The sequence below is a fragment of the Acanthaster planci genome, linkage group LG06, assembly GCF_054643075.1.
Source record: "Acanthaster planci isolate LZ-2023a linkage group LG06, COTS_SCS, whole genome shotgun sequence".
NCBI classification, from domain to species: domain Eukaryota; kingdom Metazoa; phylum Echinodermata; class Asteroidea; order Valvatida; family Acanthasteridae; genus Acanthaster; species Acanthaster planci.
Window position 1 is genome coordinate 2085583 of NC_141782.1, and position 22318 is coordinate 2107900.

Consider the following 22318-nt stretch of genomic DNA (forward strand, 5'->3'; position numbering starts at 1 on the left):
TGAAATGCCCTCCATCCCACCCTCTGTCCTTCCAAAGAGGAGTTGACATAGGACTCCTAAAGTCAGGCAGCGAGCCAGTTCAAATATCAACAAGATATTTGTTTGGAAAAATCTGAAAGGTTTAGATAGCCGTGTGAGCACACAACAGCACATCAGAGAAGCTGGAAATTTTTCATCTCAAGACTAGCTTACACTTTAAGAGAGATGCCCGTGCCGTTGGTCCAGTAGCCAGGAAAATCTTCAAACTGATAGGTGTAGATCATCACGAGGACGGCAATGGAATACAGCACCACCAGCCAGAGAAAGATCCAGACCAGCCCTCGGAAGAGAGTAAAGGACCACTGGAAGAAAAAAAACAAGGCCAACAAAGCAATGATTTGTACCAAAAACACAAATATGTTTAGTCACATGAGCTACCAAATTCTTCAACTGGTAGACAACAAAATTATTTCTAAAAATCATACTATTACTTGCTTATTGCTTGTCCCTGTTGCAGATCCTGTGGAATGCACTGTTTTAACATTCTCTGAGGTGATGAGTACACCTAAACAATTTTCGACAAAATGCGCACAAGCCCCTCCATATGTTTGTGTTATACAAACACATCTGAGCAAAGGCTCAGGACAGTAATTGCTCCAAAGTGTCCAAAATGACAGTAACATTTGCACTTTTGTTGTTGAGGACATTGTTATCATCAGATCCAGGTCTGGGATCCCTGTATCACGGGATATCCACCTATGCCACCCTATATACATAATAACAGCATCAGGCTTAATACTTAAAACTTAGAGAGAAATATCTCAGTGAGTCCTCACCAAGAACATATTGGCGATAAGCAGGAACAGCCCCATGTAGATGATCTTGAAGATGTCCACCGAATGCTGGATGGTGACGATGAGGAACATGGCCATGACGAGGAGGATCCAGTACTTGGAGAAGATGCCCAGGACGGTGCTGCCGATGACCGACATGGTCTCGCTGTCCCCCCTGTCAGGAAAGTCACCTCCTTCCCTTGCATCTTCAATAGCTGCGGTGAAAGAGGAGGCATTTCCGGAATGAGAATAACAAAACAACTTGGGTGAAAAGAAAAGTGTCAAGGATGTCGAACAGAGTGACACCTCAAAACAGACAGCCCTCTCTAATGCAGACTCCAACAAAATTACCAAAAAAAACCACTGGTCTCGGGTCTTATTATAAGGGATCTGGTTGCACCTGCAGTGTGATGGACGCGAAGTAAGTACTGCTCCACTCCAGCATCAAGACTCGAACAAATGATTCCGATTTCTTAATTCCTTGAAATATATTGGCCTCTTACCCTGCATCTCCTCATCCGGATTGGAGAAGATCACCCCAAATGGCTGAAGAACAATCCCCTCCGAGTTCACGCTCAGCTTGGCCAGGCGTCTCTCCCGCAGGAACTGTCGCAATGTCAGCCATAGCATGACGGTGTACAAGAGCTGAAACACGCGGGGACAAAAACTGGCATGTAAGAAAACAAAAACTGGAAAAAAAAAGATGTAGACTCAAGTTTGAATGTGAGTCAGGTTGAATGACAACACACCCTTATTTCTATTCATTCGAAGTAATAAAAAACAGCCGTGGTTTGCTGGACTTACCGGCTCTGCAGCCAACTAAGCTGCATGTACATTTCAGCATCAGTAGGGAAGGCTTAGACTACATTTACAGTATTGTAACCGAGACCCCTTAAAACCATCCCGAGACCCCTTAAAACCATCCCGAGACCGCTTAAAACCATCCGGAGACCCCTTAAAAACCATCCCAAGACCCCTTAAAACCATCCCAAGACCCCTTAAAACCACCACGAGACCCCTTAAAACCATCCCGAGACCCCTTAAAACCATCCCGAGACCCCTTAAAACCATCCGGAGACCCCTTAAAACCATCTGGAGACCCCTTAAAACCATCCCGAGACCGCTTAAAACCATCCCAAGACCGCTTAAAACCACCACGAGACCCCTTAAAACCATCCAGAGACCCCTTAAAACCATCTGGAGACCCCTTAAAACCATCCCGAGACCGCTTAAAACCAACCCAAGACCGCTTAAAACCACCACGAGACCCCTTAAAACCATCCCAGGACCCCATGAGACCATCACAAGATCAACACAAGACCTCCAGTCTGATCTTAAGTCACAAGTTATTCAAATTAATTGCAACCACAGCATTCCTTCATCACTGTTCATCCTCGCTTTTGTGACTGGTCTTGTGTGCATGGACTCGTTAGCACTGATGATTCAATTTCAAAGAGTGAAGCCTGGTTCCCTTATTCATGTACAGACCACTGACAGTATGCAACAGGTCAGGACACAGACAGTCATGGAAGAGACAGTGCGCCATGGCGTTGGAAAAAAAATTGCTTGCCATGATAGAGCTTTCTAATCTGACTGCGCATTGTCAGGGACTGATCTGTGATGCTATCTGCATCTCTGAAAACTAGGCCGGAATGAGAACAGAAGACGTAGTAGGTCGTTATTTGACTGCCTCTACATTTTGCCAACAGAACCAACCTGGAGAGCCAGCGGACCGCATGGATACATGAACTTCATCAGGCCGATCTCGGTCAGGTTGATTCCGTCTTTGGTGACGGAAGGTAGCTCCGAGTCATTCAGGTCCAGGCCGTAGACAAACTGGATCAGGAGAAGGCCCTCGCAGTAGATGACCAGCAGCGGCGAGCTGTAGAGGGCGCGGTTGCGAGTGGTGGAGGCAGGGATGATCCATATGAGGAGTGACCAGAGCAGGAGGACGAAGGTCAGCCAGCTGTGGTAGGTGATACTCCAGACCTGTGGGGAATTGGGGCCAAAGACGAGTTGTGATATCAAAGGGGGTGGTGAAGGCCTTGATAAGTGGGGAGATGGTTCTCAGCTGGAGATCTCCTTCTGATAAAAATTTGCAATCTTTTTGGTGGATCTGGAGACTATACACATGTTGTGTAATGGCCTTGTGCATTGTGCCAAAGCAAAAGGGAAGTCACTCGTATTATCCAAATCCCCAGGGGTGTGCGAAAAATTACACTGGAATTGGAAGTTGCATGACAGTCTGTACTCGACACTGACACCAAAATGCCTTCATTATCTGGACTACACAGACATCTTTAGGAGGCAAGTTGAATCAGACAGAAACTAATCAACAAGACTCATTTATATCAAGTTCGATGCACATCTTGCCAACCATCCAAACCTACCGGAGTGGAAATTCTGGCAGAGTAGGGTAAGTAGGGGTTATTGTAGCACTAACCATCATCAAGATGAGGGCCCCGATGTAGCACTGCTTGGTGACGTAGGCCACCATCGTGGCAAACGGCGACATCTTACGCTGCCCGTCCTCCTCGCTCCGGGTCGATACCTGTCGCTGCAGCTCTGCCCCTTCCTCTGCCCCTTCTCTGCTCCCGCTGGCTGCGGCCGCGTCCGTCGGCTCCATGGATTGGTAGGATGGGCCAGACTCGTCCATGAGGCGCTGAGGGTGGGTGGAGATAAAACAGACGGTGAGAAAGTGGTCTCTTGATTTGGCTGTCTGGCAAAATAATGAAGCTGTAGGAATTGTGTGATCAATTTTGTTTGGATATTGTTGCTATGACTACAGAACTTCAGCTTTGCCCGTTGTATTAGATTTTAAACATGTAGGTGTACTGGAGTAAGTTAGTTCATTTGCAATATGTCCATACTGTTTTTGATTTTCCACCCTACATGTAGTTAGAATGTGAATGACTTACATGTACATGTTGGTAAGTTTCCACTTGCAATAATTCATGAGGGAATAATGTATATTTTTCATTTATTTGTTAATTTTCAAATTTCCCCATGAAACTATACACAGTTAATTATTTTTTTTCAAGGTATGATTTGACGTGAGCTGGACATGTGAACGAAACTGCGATTGCGTTTGAATGTCACGTACATGTAAAGAGGGTTAGCAGCAGTGTTGGGAATGAGAAGTTAAAAAGAAATGCATTTGGAGTTGTTAGCAGCAAACCGCATGGATTCCAGAAATGTCTCAAATTCAACTTCTGTCGGGGATTTTGTTCTCTGTACAACGGGAACAATTTCGTCTGCATTTGAAGCTACAATTGAAAAGGGTACCTACCACTCTACAATAACAAGTCATACACTAGATCACTCAATGCATAGATAATGTTGTATGCAAACTACAAGAAAGAGAGACAAATGAAATGAGCAGCAGGATCAAAGCCAGTGAAACACTGCTGTGCCAATTAGTTGATATTGCCCGGGCTAGATATTTTTATTGCCCAGGCAATATGTTGATATTGCCCTGGCAATATCCCAACAATAGAAGCAACATGCACAGTATTACACTGGCACGAATGTGGAAAGCAGCAGATAGCAGGCATGGAGCGGATTCACAAATGCGGACCATATGACAGAATGAAATGAAAATGAGCAGTACAATGCAACATGCCAAGAAACGTGCTATGTTATCGAAGGGCTACATTCCATGTCCTAAAACCCATCCAAGTTTCAAAAGCTAATTCAGTAGCTTTGGTCCGAAAATTTGTTTACTGGATGTGGCCAGAAACTGACACTTTTTCAAATGCTGTAATAGGAAACTTGGTTACTGTCAAACAAAACTTATTTCCTAGCTGATCGTACATTACGTGCAATCTTGCTTTGTTTCTAATACAGTACCAAGTACATAGTAAATATAGGCTTCAGATTGACATCTCCGAGGGGAATTTTAAAATTAGCTAATTTGGTGTCATATCTATGCAATACTGCCAGTAAAGTTAGGAGTCTGGGACATCCACGAAATATGGTATTCTGCAGAACCTAGAAGTCCATGACATGTACAAGTTGTGCCACACTGGACCCACAGACGAAATCCAATGCAGAATAACAAAGCACTTTTGGGGTAAAACGAAGGGGATAAACGCAACCACTGCCTGCAATGCTTCCAAGGGACATCGTGCAAACAGACACTTTCCAAAATTTCCTTCCGTTTACACTGAACGGGCTTCTTTGAGCAGCCAAGTTGGAAAACATCCATTTTAACCGCAAGTTTCGAACAAAATGTCAGATATTTCTAAATTCTACAGGTTTTGGAAGTATTGAGCAGCCATGGGACTGGTTAATACAAAGTACCATATTTCATGTAAAAAAAATCAAGCTGGGCAGTCAGGAAACTGCGAACACACACACACACACTCAGTGAACACGGTGCTGCAAAGCAAGTCCAATTCCAGAGATGTCACATCGCATACATTTATGACTTTTTGAATAGTTTCCGAAAAATAACCGAAGGCTTACCCCTGGTATAAAAACACGACTTAATGTGAAGCATGTTCAAAATCTAGAGCCATCAAAATCCACCGAGGGCAAGAGGAAAATTTTGGAAGAACGCACAGACCGGCCATGTACCGGCCATTTCACAATAGTGCGCCTCCAAGAGTTTGCAACGCATTGGCCAATCCCAGTGCGCAAAATCTGTCCACCCAGTGCGTGTTTGGAAAGGTGGTTGGCCAATGCATTGAAACTCTTGGAGGCGCACTATTGTGAATCGCCCGTATTATGGTTAGGTGTATTACTTTGCAAAGAGCATGGTGCCCCTTGAAGGGTGAAAAACAAGGAAGGTACTACTGGTTGCCTGTACAGTGGATGACTTTTGGGGGGGGCGTCTGGAACTTCTTGCTACAAAGTCCCGTTGAGGGCCACAATAGCAACAGCAGGGCAGTCTTCTTTAGACATGTTAGAATAACTTCTAACTCTTACTGGCAAAACCTGACATGTACTACCGGTGCCTTCAGATTGTCCACAGTTACGGAACTACGGGCCTCGCATTTCTCATGTTAGCCCATTTACACGTACCACAGCATCACAAAAAAAGCGCAGCAAGAGGTTACAGTAAAAAGCTCGACAATATTGGCCAAATTGCCCACACAGTTTCTGGAAACTTGCCTGCAATTCTACCACAAAAAAAAATTGAAAAACCAACCAAAGTCACGAGCGAGACATCTCTGAAATAGGCCAAATCATATCACTGCAACATTTACAAGACACATCATGCACGCCATAGGAAAGGATGCTTATCAGAAGGTAATTAAATATAACTTTACAAAAAGAAATACTTGCTTTTGGGGACGACTGCGGGATAATAATGATGGAGAGCAAAATAAAGCAAAATTAATTTTCTTTGAAACCTTTTCAGAACATTTGGGTACAAAAAAAACTTAGTTTCTATTTCGTTCATACTGGTAAATAATTATAGCACAGCACTGTTTAACAATAAAATTAAGAGCAAAAAATGTGTGCGGTGCAAAAGAAAACATACATTTTCTTAAAAACACACCAAAAATGTAACAGGAAATGTAAAAAAAATATTCACATTCACCTTGTCCAACATTACCTTTTTGGAGGACTTTTTTTCCACATAACATAATTTATGTAATATCGAGTGAATCCCGTCACTTTGAAATTTGAACATTAATTTTCACTTTAAAAAAAAGATGTGACAATTGAATGGTGATGAAAAAAATTTACCCACAGTGCACATGGGAGAAATTTTAGCAGAAAACAAAAACATACAAACCTGTCTCTGTGGGGAAACCTTGATGAAGAGAATGCCATGACAACCAGATATTAGAGAAATTGAGATGTGAAAACATGTGCCGAAGCTCCATACACGGAAGACAGCACAAACACATACACATGAGGTAAGAACGACGGAAAGGGTCACAGTGTTCAATTCGCAAGCCTTGATATCTCCAATTCGAAAAGTGTGAGAAGAGCTGATGTATCATTGTACTCATGACCTCTGACACAAGGTTAGCTTAATTTACAAAGGCAAATGCCTACGTCTATGCACCCATCATGTAGCATGTATACATACGCTAAGAGCAAAGCCAACTGCTCATGTGGAAGGTAGAACCAATATGATTTCAGAAGCCCAAGACAGGTGTTGTCTGTCCACGGAAGAGAACATTATGGCTACAGCTAGAAATAACATGTGCACTTAAGGGAGCCACTAACCAGCAGCTACCTCCACTTCTCACAAGCACCTGCGGTACTGTCAGCCGCAGCCACTTGGACATGGCTACATGTACATGTACGTTGTATACATGCATGATATGAGGTTGGGTATCCACACCACAGACTACGAGGTTAATTCTGTTTGTCTGGTATTTCATTGCAATGATTAAACCCCTGTGCATATGCCTTTCTAATGGTGTGGAAACACCTGTAATTAGTTCTCACTGTACAGCTCATTTCAGTGGATGCTTTTCTTTCAAACTGTCTTGTACGCTATGCACAGCTCAAGGGTAAGGCTGGGTGATTCTGAGGAATCTGAATGCAGGCAAGCGTAAACACAACCACCGCGTTTGGATCATGACAGACAGGTAGAAGAAATAAACAGAGGAGAACACTGAGGAAGAGAGGAAGACTACAAGAAGAAAGGGTTTACATCAGAAATGGAATAGAACTGTTGCAAGACAAGAAGCTCAATGGACAGGACCTCAAGTGTGAGACAGAAAAACAATAGGCCATAGGGTTTTGACCAATCACACGTAAGAGATAGGGTATTGTGGGAAATCACAAAGATGTTTCTAAAACTGAGAAAAACAAAGTGTTAGAACAGGGAGAAAAGGAAGTAAGTTCCCTAAAGGACGTTATCTTTTGATTTAAAACAAAATATTACTATCTCCAAACACTAAAAAACTTTTAAAATTGTCCAAATGAACTGACCACATTATTGAGTTGATAATACAAGCCTTTTCATAACATTAATAATTACCCAATAAGTTTAGTTGGAAAAACAAAATTAATCAACCATTGTTGGCATATGGTTCAGTCTTGTAAAGTTAGCACCAGCTATAAAGTTAAGACTTTAAATATTAACCCCCATGTAAATAATGGGATGTGCAAAGCTTAATTTGCATACGTGTATGAATTGCAAAACTCAGTTGAGACAGCATGATAATGTGACTCGTTTGTAGACTAAATGTGTGGCTGTGAAAATCCAATCAAAGCAAAAGCCACAATATGAAATACAAAGGCTGGAGAGCACAAAGCAATGGATTCAAGAGACATCCCTCAGAAAACCCCAATGATACGGTCAAAATAGCCCATGCATGCTTTGAAAGGCATTTTCCTTAAAAAAGAATCAAAATATTCTGGAAGAGTATACGGGTGCTCTTTCCACCTCTCTTCTGAGACACTGGCTTCTTCTGATGTTTTCCTACTTAAACCCTTTCATCTCGTCCCAACCTCTATCTTATTGATCCCCAACACTGCCTCTGTTTCAAGCCTCATCTCTGCTTTCTGCGTCTTACCTCTTTCTCTCCATGCTGCTTGCGTTGTTTCTTTGGCCGTCTCACAACCTCGTGTTGCTGGAAGCATGAGTGGGAGGAATCAAATTTACACAATAACTGCTAAGCAAGAGTTTATCGGTTGCCGTGACCAACCCAGTTACCATAAATGGCATATGATTAAATGCCATCCTATTTTCCATACTTCGCATGAGTACGTTAATCAAATTTACAGAAATTTGGGTAAAGACTTCAAAAATCCTCTTAATAACCAGTATATCCCTACAAAAGAAAAATGATACATGTACCAGGATTTGTTGACAAAAAATCAACAAGATGAATAATACTAGTCCAAATAAAAACAATCAAAAATGTTTCCAACTTCAAAAGCTACAGTAGTTGTAAACTGGCATGCAAATGGGAGTCTGAATAGCCTTATCTCACCAAATTCAAAACTAACCAAGCAATAATCAGGAAAACGTATGTGTTGTTTGTTTGCATTTCTGGAACCTTGTCTGCAAATTTGACTGTGACTTCAGGCATGAAAACACATATGGCAGAAATTGTTCATATTGTTCATATATGGCAGATATTGGTCCACCAATTTTCCTGGTACCCAGGACACTTTTTGCACAGAAGAAATGACTCAGTGGTCAACAAATGGTCCCTTACCCAACTTGTCCTGTGTGACTCCTGCTGATTTGAACTTCACAATTAAAAAGGTTTCCAATCTCTGGATCTTTGAGGAGTAGGTTCGTGCCAACAATATGGGCCAGAACAAGCCCTAGACCCTACAGTTAGTCTTTGGAGCCTCATAATGCTTTACATAAAATTTAAGTGTGTAGGAGAAGTACAGGGTGCAGTCCACTAATTCAAGCAAGAATTTCTGGCCGGCTCATTTGCATATAAAAGTGCCCCCACCCACAGTATCTTTTGAAAAAGGAGAATTGTATGGCCCCCAAAATGGTGAGATTGTGTAAATCTTTGCCAGAATCAACTCTCTGGGTCTTTGAGCTTTCATCTGAGAGCAGAATGGCTAAAATGTACTGTTGAAAAATGGTCCTAAGTGCCCAAGGAAGTTGAGGGTTGTCACTTGAAAAATGGCTGCAAGCAGACTTCGGAAAAATCATGTTTTGGGGGGTAATTTTGTTTTGAGGGAATAACTCAAAATGTAATCAGTTAACCCACAGAAAATTGAAAAGAAAGTGAAAGATTATGGACCATACAATAACTTAACATGTGTTTCAGATGCCTCAGGGATGTTGGTATGCATATTATTGGGCCCCGAACAATGCTGATTTTACACTGTTTTCAATGGGGCCTGAATTAGTGGATTAGTAGGAAGTCACAAAGTCAGTCTGGTTTGGCTAAGCCACTGCCACAAGGCTCACGCAAAAGCCAAGGTCTCATAAATGAGTGACCAAAGTAAGGTTACCAGTTTGTCAGTAAATCAATAGTCTGTAATCAAGGGGCAATATTGTGGAAATTTAATGTTTAATAAAGCCATATAACACCAAAACAAGTTAGTCCATCAGTGTAAGTGCCCCAAAACATCTGATAAGGGCTCATACTGGTTAATATTACACACAAAATGCCCAAAGGAAGAACTCTACAGTGGAAAATGATACAAACGGCACATTCATATGAAAAACAAACAATGCACAGATGTCTGTATGTACACGCATAAACTTGTGTTTATGTTGGGTAGAATCACTTTTGCTTGACCATGCAGTGTGACTACTAGGAGTTGGGACTAAAAACCAAACAATTCTGGGATTCAGTATATTTCTCTCCGAAATCCTCCAATTTTCAACATGAGAAAATTGCATTCAGCCCAAATCTTCCAAAATCCTCCAAAATTTCTTGAAAATGTCATTTGGAGGTGTGCCTAACTGCCCAAATCCTTCGAAATCCTCTGGCAATTCCTGTCATTATGTTTAGGCAGTGTAAATGGAACTCTTTAGCTGTGCAGTTGAATAAAAAAAAAATCGGACTGAATTTATGCATGACTAAGCAAGAACAACGAACAACACAAGGTCTAATCCACGACCTTCACTTATGGCATCCTTTGAAATCAACCATGCACTTTTGCCATACACCCTGAACCCTTCAAATTCCTCCACTTGGGAGAGAAGGATTTTGAAGGATTTGGGAGGATTAGGGTTAAATATTAACTCCTTGGATAAAAAAAAAATAAACTGGAACCTACATGTACATGTAGCTACACTGTAGCCATTCACGGTACCGGTACATGAATAAAAAATGTTCTCCTATAACTTGCACATTCAAGCTTTTGCATCTAGGATTGGGTGATTTGAGACACCTTGTCTTGGTAAACAGTTTACACTGCTGATTTGAAGAGATGTGCCAGTCACATGTACAGTGTAGGAATGTACATGAAAGCATGTCCACTCCATTGAATTGCATCATGGGCGCAACAGAATCAAGACTACATGTACAGTGTATCTGCCAATCTCAACTGACAAATGGTTTTGTTTGATGAGTGCAAACAGAACTGACGCAGACAGCACAAGCGAGAGAACCGGCATGTTTGAGTGCACTGGATACCTTTGCATGAAATTCTAAGGACTGCTGTACAGTACAGTTAAGGAGGCCATTCCAGGGCACGTACAGTGTCATCATGCAGACATGAGACGAAGTCCCCTCAATATGCTGTTTAAACTGTTGCCTTTTGAGACACAGCATGCAGCCCATGTGTTCTGCAAGTCCCCTGGCCCAATGAGCCAATTGATTGACAAGACTTTTAAAGTTGGAAGCACTTCATGCACAGCCAATGGCCCACTTTTCCTGATACTAAGGAAGCAGTTTGATTGGTCAAAATTTCTGAAGTGAATATCGCTGGCCAAAACTGCAATTTACTTGTGAATACTCACTTGCATCCCAATCATACAACAAAGTTGCTTAATTATAACAACGGTCAAGGGTTTTTTGTAATTATCTCTAGCACCGTTAACCATAACCATTACAGGTGAGTTTCCTTTTCAGTTTCAAAAGCAAGTAATGAATTCTGAGATGAAACTTACATGTACGGTTGGTATGGAGCAATCTATGCGGTATCTGTAACAATTAATGGACTGTATCTATGGCAACTGAAATGAAGAGGGCTGCTGAAGGACATGAATAAATAACAACCCCGGCAACAAACCAGGCTATAGGCCAGGGTAATATTGTTTTCAGTTAATTATAAGAGACTTGGCCTCAAGTTCATTTACTTACACGTAGCTTGGCACTACGCAGATAAATATACAGGTGCTTGTCCATTCTGTTTGGATAATACTCGTAAAGACTGATCGTCATCAAAACCACCCCGGTAGAAATGAAATGTAAACAGGCGAGATTGGAGGAAAATGAAATATCCAGGAAACAATCACTAGAGCCTTTCAGAGCCCCACAGTACCATGGAGTCTAGGGGTAAACATAAACTTTGTGTTTACCTCTGAGCATTCCTTAAAATACCCATTTCTTGTGCTTAATACCAATGTTCATGCGTAAAAACACCTTAGTTTTACACAGGTTTTTCCGGATTTTAAAGAGTTTATTTTCAAAAAACCTAAAATCCAAAAAACGGATTAAAAAACTCCTGAGATCAGAAAACGCCTGATAATCTCACCCCTGATATATGGGAAATATAACGAGAAGAGGACCATTAACACGTGTGCTTCTGAAGTTTCTGAGTATATTCTAGAAGCTATGGTGTCGTGCACAACTCCTTGTTCAGAGTATACATACCGGTAGGTATATGTGCATGTACATACATTTGTCACCTTTTTGAATGATCCACTGACTGAAAGAATGCCAGGTATTATGGTATACTCGGCAGAATGGCCTACACACTTCAAAGAATGATCAAACCACCAACAATGAATGTACATGTACCAGCAAAAATGCAGAGGGTTAGGCCAGATATTATTTTTCGATCACTGCCTAGTGCTTGTGATTTTTAAGCGTGATAAAAAAATGTCCATACTGGTATCCACAATACGCTACTGTTTGCAGTTTACATGTCGTTCTCCTCAACTATATGTATAGACTTTATCAGATATACATGTACGTGTATGCAAGTACATAAATGTGCACTGAACATAATGTGCATCAGGCATTATATCGCATGACAATGACGTGAAAAATAATCATAGAAAACTCAATGCATGACAACTAAAAAGCACTGAAACATAATCACACGAGAAAAAACACACACAAAAAAAACAAAAAGGGAAATTAAACTAAAGTATAACAAAAACACAGATACGTGTGCTAATGACAGAATGTTAAGCCGTATTTGGAACAATGCCAACAAGCCAAGCTTGTCTGGCAGAATAATCCTTTGTGTGAATGGGTCACCTTAAGGCTCTCAAGATGTACAGGACTTTACATTCACAGACCCTTGGGCAGTCCTGGCATGGGAGGTAATTAACGGTAAAATTCTGTGCTGACAAGGTTGGCTTTGCGTCTCATCAATTAATCAATGGTACATGTACATCTAGCCCAGAGGTAATCAACATGCAGGCAAGATGAAGTGTGCAGTGCAACATACTAATGGGTTACTGACGACTATTAATGACGCTGCCTATGTGCACATACAGTCCAGGTTCAGTGACTTTATCACTCAAACAGAAATGTGGCAAAGCATGCGGCAAGCCATCGGCTAGGAGAATCAACGAGCATCAAGATGCAATGAGGCAAGCAAGTCACAGGTGATGAAACCGGGGGTGAAACTTGGACATTGCCAGCTTTTTGTATGGAACCCTGTCAGCTCATTTCACTAGGAATTCACGACCAGTACGGCTTTTAGTATGGAACTCCGTCAGCTCATTTCACTAGAAATTCACGACCAGTACAGCTTTTAGTATGGAACCCCGTCAGCTCATTTCACTAGGAATTCACGACCAGTACGGCTTTTAGTATGGAACCCCGTCAGCTCATTTCACTAGGAATTCACAACCAGTACAGCTTTTAGTATGGAACCCCGTCAGCTCATTTCACTAGGAATTCACGACCAGTACGGCTTTTAGTATGGAACCCCGTCAGCTCATTTCACTAGGAATTCACGACCAGTACGGCTTTTAGGATGGAACCCCGTCAGCTCATTTCACTAGGAATTCACGACCAGTACGGCTTTTAGGATGGAACCCCGTCAGCTCATTTCACTAGGAATTCACGACCAGTACGGCTTTTAGTATGGAACCCCGTCAGCTCATTTCACTAGGAATTCACGACCAGTACAGCTTTTAGTATGGAACCCCGTCAGCTCATTTCACTAGGAATTCACGACCAGTACGGCTTTTAGGATGGAACCCCGTCAGCTCATTTCACTAGGAATTCACGACCAGTACGGCTTTTAGTATGGAACCCCGTCAGCTCATTTCACTAGGAATTCACGACCAGTACAGCTTTCAGTATGGAACTCCGTCAGCTCATTTCACCAGAAATTCACGACCAGTACGGCTTTTAGTATGGAAACCCGTCAGCTCATTTCACTAGGAATTCACGACCAGTACAGCTTTTAGTATGGAACCCCGTCAGCTCATTTCACTAGGAATTCACAACCAGTACAGCTTTTAGTATGGAACCCCGTCAGCTCATTTCACTAGGAATTCACGACCAGTACGGCTTTTAGTATGGAACCCCGTCAGCTCATTTCACTAGGAATTCACGACCAGTACAGCTTTTTGTATGGAACCCCGTCAGCTCATTTCACTAGGAATTCACGACCAGTACGGCTTTTAGGATGGAACCCCGTCAGCTCATTTCACTAGGAATTCACGACCAGTACGGCTTTTAGTATGGAACCCCGTCAGCTCATTTCACTAGGAATTCACGACCAGTACGGCTTTTAGTATGGAACCCCGTCAGCTCATTTCACTAGGAATTCACGACCAGTACGGCTTTTAGGATGGAACCCCGTCAGCTCATTTCACTAGGAATTCACGACCAGTACGGCTTTTAGTATGGAACCCCGTCAGCTCATTTCACTAGGAATTCACGACCAGTACGGCTTTTAGGATGGAACCCCGTCAGCTCATTTCACTAGGAATTCACGACCAGTACGGCTTTTAGTATGGAACCCCGTCAGCTCATTTCACTAGGAATTCACGACCAGTACGGCTTTTAGTATGGAACCCTGTCAGCTCATTTCACTAGGAATTCACGACCAGTACGGCTTTTAGGATGGAACCCCGTCAGCTCATTTCACTAGGAATTCACGACCAGTACGGCTTTTAGTATGGAACCCCGTCAGCTCATTTCACTAGGAATTCACGACCAGTACGGCTTTTAGTATGGAACCCTGTCAGCTCATTTCACTAGGAATTCACGACCAGTACGGCTTTTAGTATGGAACCCCGTCAGCTCATTTCACTAGGAATTCACGACCAGTACAGCTTTTAGTATGGAACCCCGTCAGCTCATTTCACTAGGAATTCACGACCAGTACGGCTTTTAGTATGGAACCCCGTCAGCTCATTTCACTAGGAATTCACGACCAGTACGGCTTTTAGTATGGAACCCCGTCAGCTCATTTCACTAGGAATTCACGACCAGTACGGCTTTTAGTATGGAACCCCGTCAGCTCATTTCACTAGGAATTCACGACCAGGACAGTCTATTACATTGAAAGTATTACGACCTGGAGAAGGGGGACTAATTTCCAGGGCTTATTCCAGGGCAGCCCAGAAACAGGGGGAGGGGGAAAGGAGTCCGATTCTACATGTAATTAGGGTTGTCTCTCTGGCAAAAAACAGGATAACTAAATTGCCTCACAATTGGCACTTAATGAGTTATGAAATAGCCTTGTGCATGCTGATGAGCAATGGCTGTATAATAAGCAGACCTTGCAATATGCATCTGGTGCCAGTAAACTGTCTGGAACTTAAACTCAATGGTGCATGTACTGAAGGCTTCTGCGGTTGAAACTGTGACTCCAGACTTGAGATGATTCAGCATGATGAATGGGCTCATTAATGCCAAGCTACAATGGGATTGCTACTCCTAAAATTGCCTTGGTTGGGCAGGTACATGTTTACTGCTGTCATCCACGGCTTCTGCTATGTGTGTGATCATATTCCATACATACATGTACATGTACACTGGCTTGGTGTATTGACTAGTCAAGAGGAAGCTGTGCAGTACTGTATTGAATTCCCTCTCAAGTCCTCAGAGTTCACAGGCCCTCACATGTCCCTACAACTGCATCACATGTCCTCATAACTTACAATGTAACACTGAGTCCTCACTATTCCATCACAAGTCACTGAAAGCCCTCACAAGTCAATCACTAGCTTTGCAGGCTTATCACAAGTCTTCACAATTCCTTCCTAAGACAGCAACTCTCAAGTAACAAGCCACTTGAACTGTGACAAACGCCTCTCTCTGCTTTCTTTTATCTAAGCTACCCATGCCGGGTCTTGCAAACTGAGCAATGAATTAACTTGTGATGGATTTGAATGCAACACTGAAGATATCTTGTCAATCATCTACAGAGCATCCAGGTGTTATGACTGATGTTTAAGCAAAAAAAAATTTAAGAAAACGCTTCATAACCGAGAAAGTGCCCTACATTAAAGTGACGTTCCGTGTTTTCATCAATAATGGGGTTGTAGTGCAGGAAGCCAATTTAGTTGATTACATGTACATTAATTTCTATTAGGCATCAGGGTTGAAGGACTGAAGATGGGTGACTGCAGTTTATTTTAGCTGGATGTACACATGGTTTTTATGTTAACGTATCTACACGTGGAATGTTATGAACTATTATCAACACTGTTCAGAGAACCAAAGAACTCTGTAAATACCAACTATGGAGATTTGTAGACAGTTAGTATGTCCAGGTAACACATGCATTCCTGTGTTAGATAATTATAGGTCGTTAACTGCAGCATAATGATATTGCAAGAGACTTCTATATCGTTCTGTGAAGCAGTGACAATAACTGATGACAGAATGATCCTGTTAGTTTTTCGATTAAAAAGTCAATTAAGTGCTGCATGTAGCTTTAATGTGTATGGAGATGTACTGCAAATTCAGCTGAGTAAGCCATGAAATATACATATTTTTTTCTTCAGAACTCACCTGACTTTTGGCGTTACCGTTAATGTGCATTTTCCTGGTCTGTTGTACAAATCAAGGCATGCATGTAAAGTATCAACTTTAATTTAATTTGTGAAGTTCCGGCATTGACACTCTTAAACAAATTATTTGTGATTATAGACATCACATAAACAGTATGATATGTGCTGGGGAGGTAGTCAAAATGTGTGTATTCTTTATATTCAGTGAGACATGAAATTAGAAAAATGCATTTCAAAGCAAACAAAATATTTTCTAAAATTAGCTAAGCTAATGAATCCAAAAAGAAAAAAAGAATGACTGCAAGTCTCTATTTAAGAACCATGCCACAGAAGGGTTGGTAAGCTGTGACAGTCTCCCAAACATGCCAAAAGACCCACTTTGTACTGTTCTGTAAATGTACAATGTACAACTCTGGGCCCTTACGGGATTGACAGATCTAGGTATGATTCTGTTATTTTTTTCCTGGAGACAGAGGTACGCACTGTCAGTGCAGTTTGATTCATGCTTCAATTTGGCTTCTCACTGACAGGCTCCACATTTACTAAGCACCTGTTACTACATGTTCAGACACAATCAAAATAATGCCTGGTTTATTCCAACAATTAATGATCCTTCGAAACTTTGGTTTCAAAAACCCAGGTTTTGCACAATGAGAAAGAACACTCAGTGTAACCACTGCTTCATTTGTAATCTTATTCTATAATTAATTCACACTCCTAATCTATTTCTGTTCTTGACCACTCATTTGGGGTTACCTACTAACAGTGGAATTGTTCAACGGACAGCCACAGTCTTGTGCATGCATTTTCAGACTGGTCAATGCTTAAAGTGACCAAGCGTACGGGAGCTGACTTGACCTGTGACCAAACTTCTTAAATTCCAAGCCAGACGGGAAAGCGAGCAGCATGCAACAAGAGGCTTCAAGGTATCTTCGTGCAACTCGCGACCCAAACTGACCAGCACACCTACAGGAACGTCGTCACTTTCTACTTCGCTATCGTAACAAAAACTGTACTCAGTTTCGCAATACAGAGACAATCGGACGTTGTTGGACTGGCTCTGAAAAACAACACACAATTATTTGCATTCATATTTCGCATTTGCATTTTTCTGTTGCCTTCTAGGTTTGCCACTAACAGGAGATGAAAGCATTTATAATGCCACACCAGCAAGGACTGCATTTCCCATTTATATATTTTACAGCCAAATATGACTTTGCTCAAGGAATAAACAAGTGAAAAAACAAAACAAAAAAGCACCAAACAAAACAAAAAATAACCCTTTTCAGAGGAAATGCAGATCTATTGATCTTGTAAATAGCAGACTAAACGTGAAATTTGTGTGCTCAAGTATTCAAAGGATCTCCAAAACCGTATCTCTAGAACAGGAACACGAGCATTGAAAAAGATAGCTTTATTAATTCCAACCGTAACCCCCCCCCCCCTACAAAAAAGGACACTGGGGAAATAAGCTAAGCCATTTTCTAATCTGCTGCTGCAGCAAATTTGCGGCCGAGGGGTAATTAGCGTCAACGACTCACCGGTCCGTCCAGCCAGCATCGGATCAGAATGGCCAAGTAGAAATAGAATATCAGCACAGCCCCCGGGTTGACGTAGACAAACCAAGGCTGACCGCCGACAAATACAATTTCTCTCGGTTCGTCGCATTCCGTGGCATTAATGATGGCTCTAAGTCCAAACAGTCTGGGAGGGCAATGAAAAGATTAATGGTTGACATTAGAATCCGGCACTTTTCATAGCTATCAGAATATGACGAAGCACACAAGTGCGTAATGGTATTACAATGGCAGTTTACTTTTTCATATGGTGTGTAACAATTCCACCTTTTCAAATTACAATGCTTATCAAATTGCCAAACTCACAGTATGATACACGTACATGCATGTACTGAACTTCAAAGCTGTGGCATTCACTACTGTGCAAAACTACCGGTTCCTTCTTATTCACAGCAGCGTGATTTGTCACCAACAGTCAGACTTTCTTGGCCCAGAAAACATTGCTCTTGGTTTTGATGCATTTACTGTTGAGCCAAGTATGGTGATGCAGGTCTATTTCACATCATGACGCAAAGTCACACAGCATTTTCAGATCACTGATTACTGAAGAATGGTCATGCCCTTATTTTTCATACACGCGTAATGAAAGCTAAACTGGAACCTGACCATGCCGAATGCAACACGTCATTGTTACTGATAGAGGGGAGGGGGGGCCAGGGGGTATCCTTGACCAAGTTCTGCGAAACCCTTCCTGACACTTTCTAAAAGAATGTTTTTTAAGGAATGAGGTATCGGGGAGGGGGAGAGGTAAAGAGTGGGGCACACAGGCCAACACATTTACCATCTGAAGGATAATGCATGTACATGTACATGTGCGTGTATCTCTACAGTATCGGTACTTTTAGAGATTTCGAACCCACCCACATTACAGGTGGAAAGACTCTGGTGAATAGTCAAGTTCTTTCAGCTTGCAGGAAGGGTCCCTCCATGGGGAGATGTGGTTCAGGTTCTTTAACAAACTTTGGTTGTATTCATGGTGTTGAAATGAACCGGAGTGATCGGGGCGTGACATCTGGCGAGTTTTTGTTCCATTTTGGGGGTGGTGGTCATTTGAACAACAAAGCTGCCTGGTCTTCTTGCAGAAGGTGGGCCCAATGTACCACCCAATGGCGCACGTGCATCTAGTGCATAATAATCAATTTGTACTGCTGTGAAACTGCAGATGTTTATGTCACCATAGCTGTCTCCAGCTGGCATGTACATGTACACCCGGCTTACTTCTTTTTGAGACGGCATGTTTATTCAAACTCCGAACACTGATCACTGTTGTTATTATAGACAGCTTATCACGATCCAGACAGATATACAAGTACACGCAATAGTCCACATGTACGTATACACACATAATTATTTATCACCACATAACTTCAGAATGGGGAAAAGTTATCAGTGAGACTGAAAAAAGCGCAGTTAATGTTAACATATCAACGGAGAGACTATTTGAGTCCCAAATTGTCATGATGAACCGGTCTTCTTGCTGTAAAGAGACTACCTGTAACACTTTCAGAATGCTAAGAAATGGTGTATGTACCTGTATGTACAATGTACTTTCAGTCTGCACGAAGGATGATGCTACTTTTAGCAGCAAGGGGTATATACATGTACATGTACGTTTCGATCTGCATGTCGCTCATTTTGTCTGTACGCTGCGTGACAATCTCATTTGATTCAACTCAATGATTTTTGAGGGGCAAACCCATGTACATACAACACCAAACTGCGGGTGCCTAATTCAACATATGGCACGAGTAAGGTGCAATTACATGTAGACTTGAAGAAAGCTATATCAATCAATTCAGTACTAAATTTCCTGCTGGCATGGAAATGGTATTAAAGGCAACCTTTTTTCTCCAGTACAGGGATCCATTTATTATTTTTTGAGGAGTGAAAAAGAACAGCTTGTGCTACACATACATGTAATTCACATAACATACCCATCACATGTGTGAGGCAATGGATATATGTACATGTATATCTCCATGGACAGATATGCATCATTTTGAACAAATACAGACAATCAATAAATTGTGAGGTACATGTACGTGCGATGAGCCATCAAGTCAGAAATGAAAGCAATTGTGCTGAAAGGACAATTCAGGAACAACTGCATTTGAAAATCAGTAAAAACAAAAACCCTCTGCTGTTCATAAAAGTAATAAGCAGCTGCAGGTTTCCTCATAAATAATTTACTGCCCAGTAAAACCGGTGGTTTTGATATCAGGAAAAAAAATACATAAGCTTCCCAAATTACTGAATTTGATCAACCAACGGAAACAATAATACTCCTTTTGCATGCAACTGCAGTAAACACTTTTTTCAGATGTCCTTCAAAAGTGCATTAATACCACAGCAGGCAAAAAAAATTGAACAGGAATGATACGAAATAAGGAATTGCCTCCATTTGTGGTTGGGTTGAGTTGAGTGGGCATTGCTGGGTTGAATGGGTTGGATTGGTTTGTTTCTTGTATGGTGTTTGGTTTGGTTCGGCTTGGTGACAAGTGGCCTCTTTCAGGCAAGCACTAAAGTGTACTTAACTGATTTTATGTGTACACGTACCTTTCAGCTTGGCTCACAGAACCCAATTTTTAAACCTCATTGATAACGCAGGTACTTTCAAGGTGTTCTTCTTTTGTCTGACTTACCTTCTCTCAGTTGGTTTTCTCATCTTGTCACCTCATGAGGCCATTCACATTTGGGAAACTCTGGAGGCAAGCATTACTTCACGGAAGTAGTTAATTCCTGTGCAACGAAAAGAAGTTCTCACCTGGCAAAGAGGTCTTCTGGAGCCAAACCCTCCTGAAAGAACGGGAACTGATAGAGATACAAGGCAAAGATGTGGGCACCGCTGTAGAGGAGCCAAACGATGCAGACGTGGTAGAACCGCTGACCCCAGGACTTGTAGAGCGACCACCAGGTGATGACCAGCAGGAAGGTGACAAAGTACAGGCCCGAGGTGACTGACGGGTAGATGACCGCGGCAAAGGCGCACAGCAGCATGGCCAGGAAGGACTGCAGGCCTTCCACCACCACTGACTTGGGCCGGGTGCGGCGTTCCACTACGGCGGGACTGCCATCGGCTTCCGTCGGCTGCTGGGTCTCGTCGGCCGGGTTACGCGGGGCAAAGAGCTTCTTGCAGACCGCAAATACGATGATGGTGACTAGGAGGACCACCACATCAGGAAGGATGAGGCGGCAAACGGATCCACCAGGAAGCTCATTTAACCTGATACCACAATACCGGAATCATTAATTGTAGGTCTTGGAAATGTTGAAGCGCTCTGTTTCAAGAAAATTTGCTTGAGCTTCCTGTTGCATTCATTTACGATAGCATTCTAGTAGAACTTGCCATCAAAGCTGATATACGTGTATGCTTCCCTCATGTACATATTCCGGTAATTTACACTCATAGGAATGAACTGTTCTCTTACCTCTGATAACCAAGCTGTCTCCAAATTGGCTCAGTTCCGTTACCTCAAGAAAGAAATTCATCAAATATTAATTCATATTCAGTCCGGCTTATGCCATGGTCTCATTGCAGGGCCTGATCTGAAACTTATATGCACATAAGGTTTCTCCATTTAACACACATTTTAGGCCAATTTGACTATCTTGTTTCCAAATCCATGAGGCAAGTTATTACCTTCCACCCGCCGTAATCCAACAAAATAGTCCCACACCAGCTGGCAAACTTTGAAGGACCCTAGAGGTTAAGATCTAAGCTGGGTGCTGGAGCTTGGTGCATTTTGGGGATACTTCTGAAGGTGGGTAGGGTTTAAAGGCTCAATTTGCCTCTAGATTTTCAATTCTTCCCTCTCTGTCTCATGGTATCCCAGATGGATACTCACATGCTTCCCAGTCGTGGCCATACGGTGAGTCAGCGGCAAGGACAATCTGGAATACGGCCTGGGTGAGGCAGGCAAGGGCAGACAAGATGAGAAGGATGATGAGGTATATCCCGGTCCTCCCTGGCAAAAAAAGGGACAAACAAACAACAGAATTATCAGTAAATTAAGAGTAAAGTATCAACAACGAGCAAATCAATGATAGCCCGATTAAAGTTTACCAGAAAAGCAAGGACTATACCGGTTCGCAATTTGGGCTTTGAGCAAAGAACAAGGAAATTCCAATCTTTACAAGACTTTGTAAAGTGTTTTTTAATTTTCAACGGCATTGAGTATGAAGTGATAAATGAGGAAATCAGCTGATCCGAGGAAAAGTTGCACGCCTGACTATAAAGGCTATCAGATACAGGAAACAAAGCTAGAGAACAATGGGTACAAGACGGTGGAAACACAACGGTAAGATTACAAAACAAAAGCAAGACTTCAGACACTTTCAGCTTTGTAAAACTTAAGCTTTAAGGAGAAAAGTATCATTCC

The 22318-nt window shown here is 42.1% G+C and overlaps 1 protein-coding gene across 9 annotated transcripts in view; it reads right to left on the reverse strand.

The window, feature by feature from the left end:
- LOC110973658 (piezo-type mechanosensitive ion channel component 2-like) overlaps nucleotides 1-22318 on the reverse strand; it is a 58280-nt gene that overhangs the window by 33808 nt on the left and 2154 nt on the right. The window contains exons 3-14 of one of the 9 annotated variants that reach the window (XM_087138133.1): nucleotides 21785-21904; nucleotides 21368-21410; nucleotides 20704-21162; nucleotides 17904-18066; nucleotides 16364-16402; nucleotides 8300-8356; nucleotides 6102-6113; nucleotides 3256-3474; nucleotides 2529-2801; nucleotides 1316-1457; nucleotides 816-1027; nucleotides 193-341 (exon numbers count right to left, since the gene is read on the reverse strand). In XM_087138133.1, coding sequence (XP_086994259.1) covers nucleotides 193-341; nucleotides 816-1027; nucleotides 1316-1457; nucleotides 2529-2801; nucleotides 3256-3474; nucleotides 6102-6113; nucleotides 8300-8356; nucleotides 16364-16402; nucleotides 17904-18066; nucleotides 20704-21162; nucleotides 21368-21410; nucleotides 21785-21904 — 1888 coding nt within the window. Of the gene's footprint in view, nucleotides 1-192; nucleotides 342-815; nucleotides 1028-1315; nucleotides 1458-2528; nucleotides 2802-3255; nucleotides 3475-6101; nucleotides 6114-6558; nucleotides 6577-8299; nucleotides 8357-16363; nucleotides 16403-17903; nucleotides 18067-20703; nucleotides 21163-21367; nucleotides 21411-21784; nucleotides 21905-22318 lie in introns of those variants that run through there. The other 8 variants (XM_087138132.1, XM_087138137.1, XM_087138135.1 and 5 more) reach the window with 8 other exon arrangements.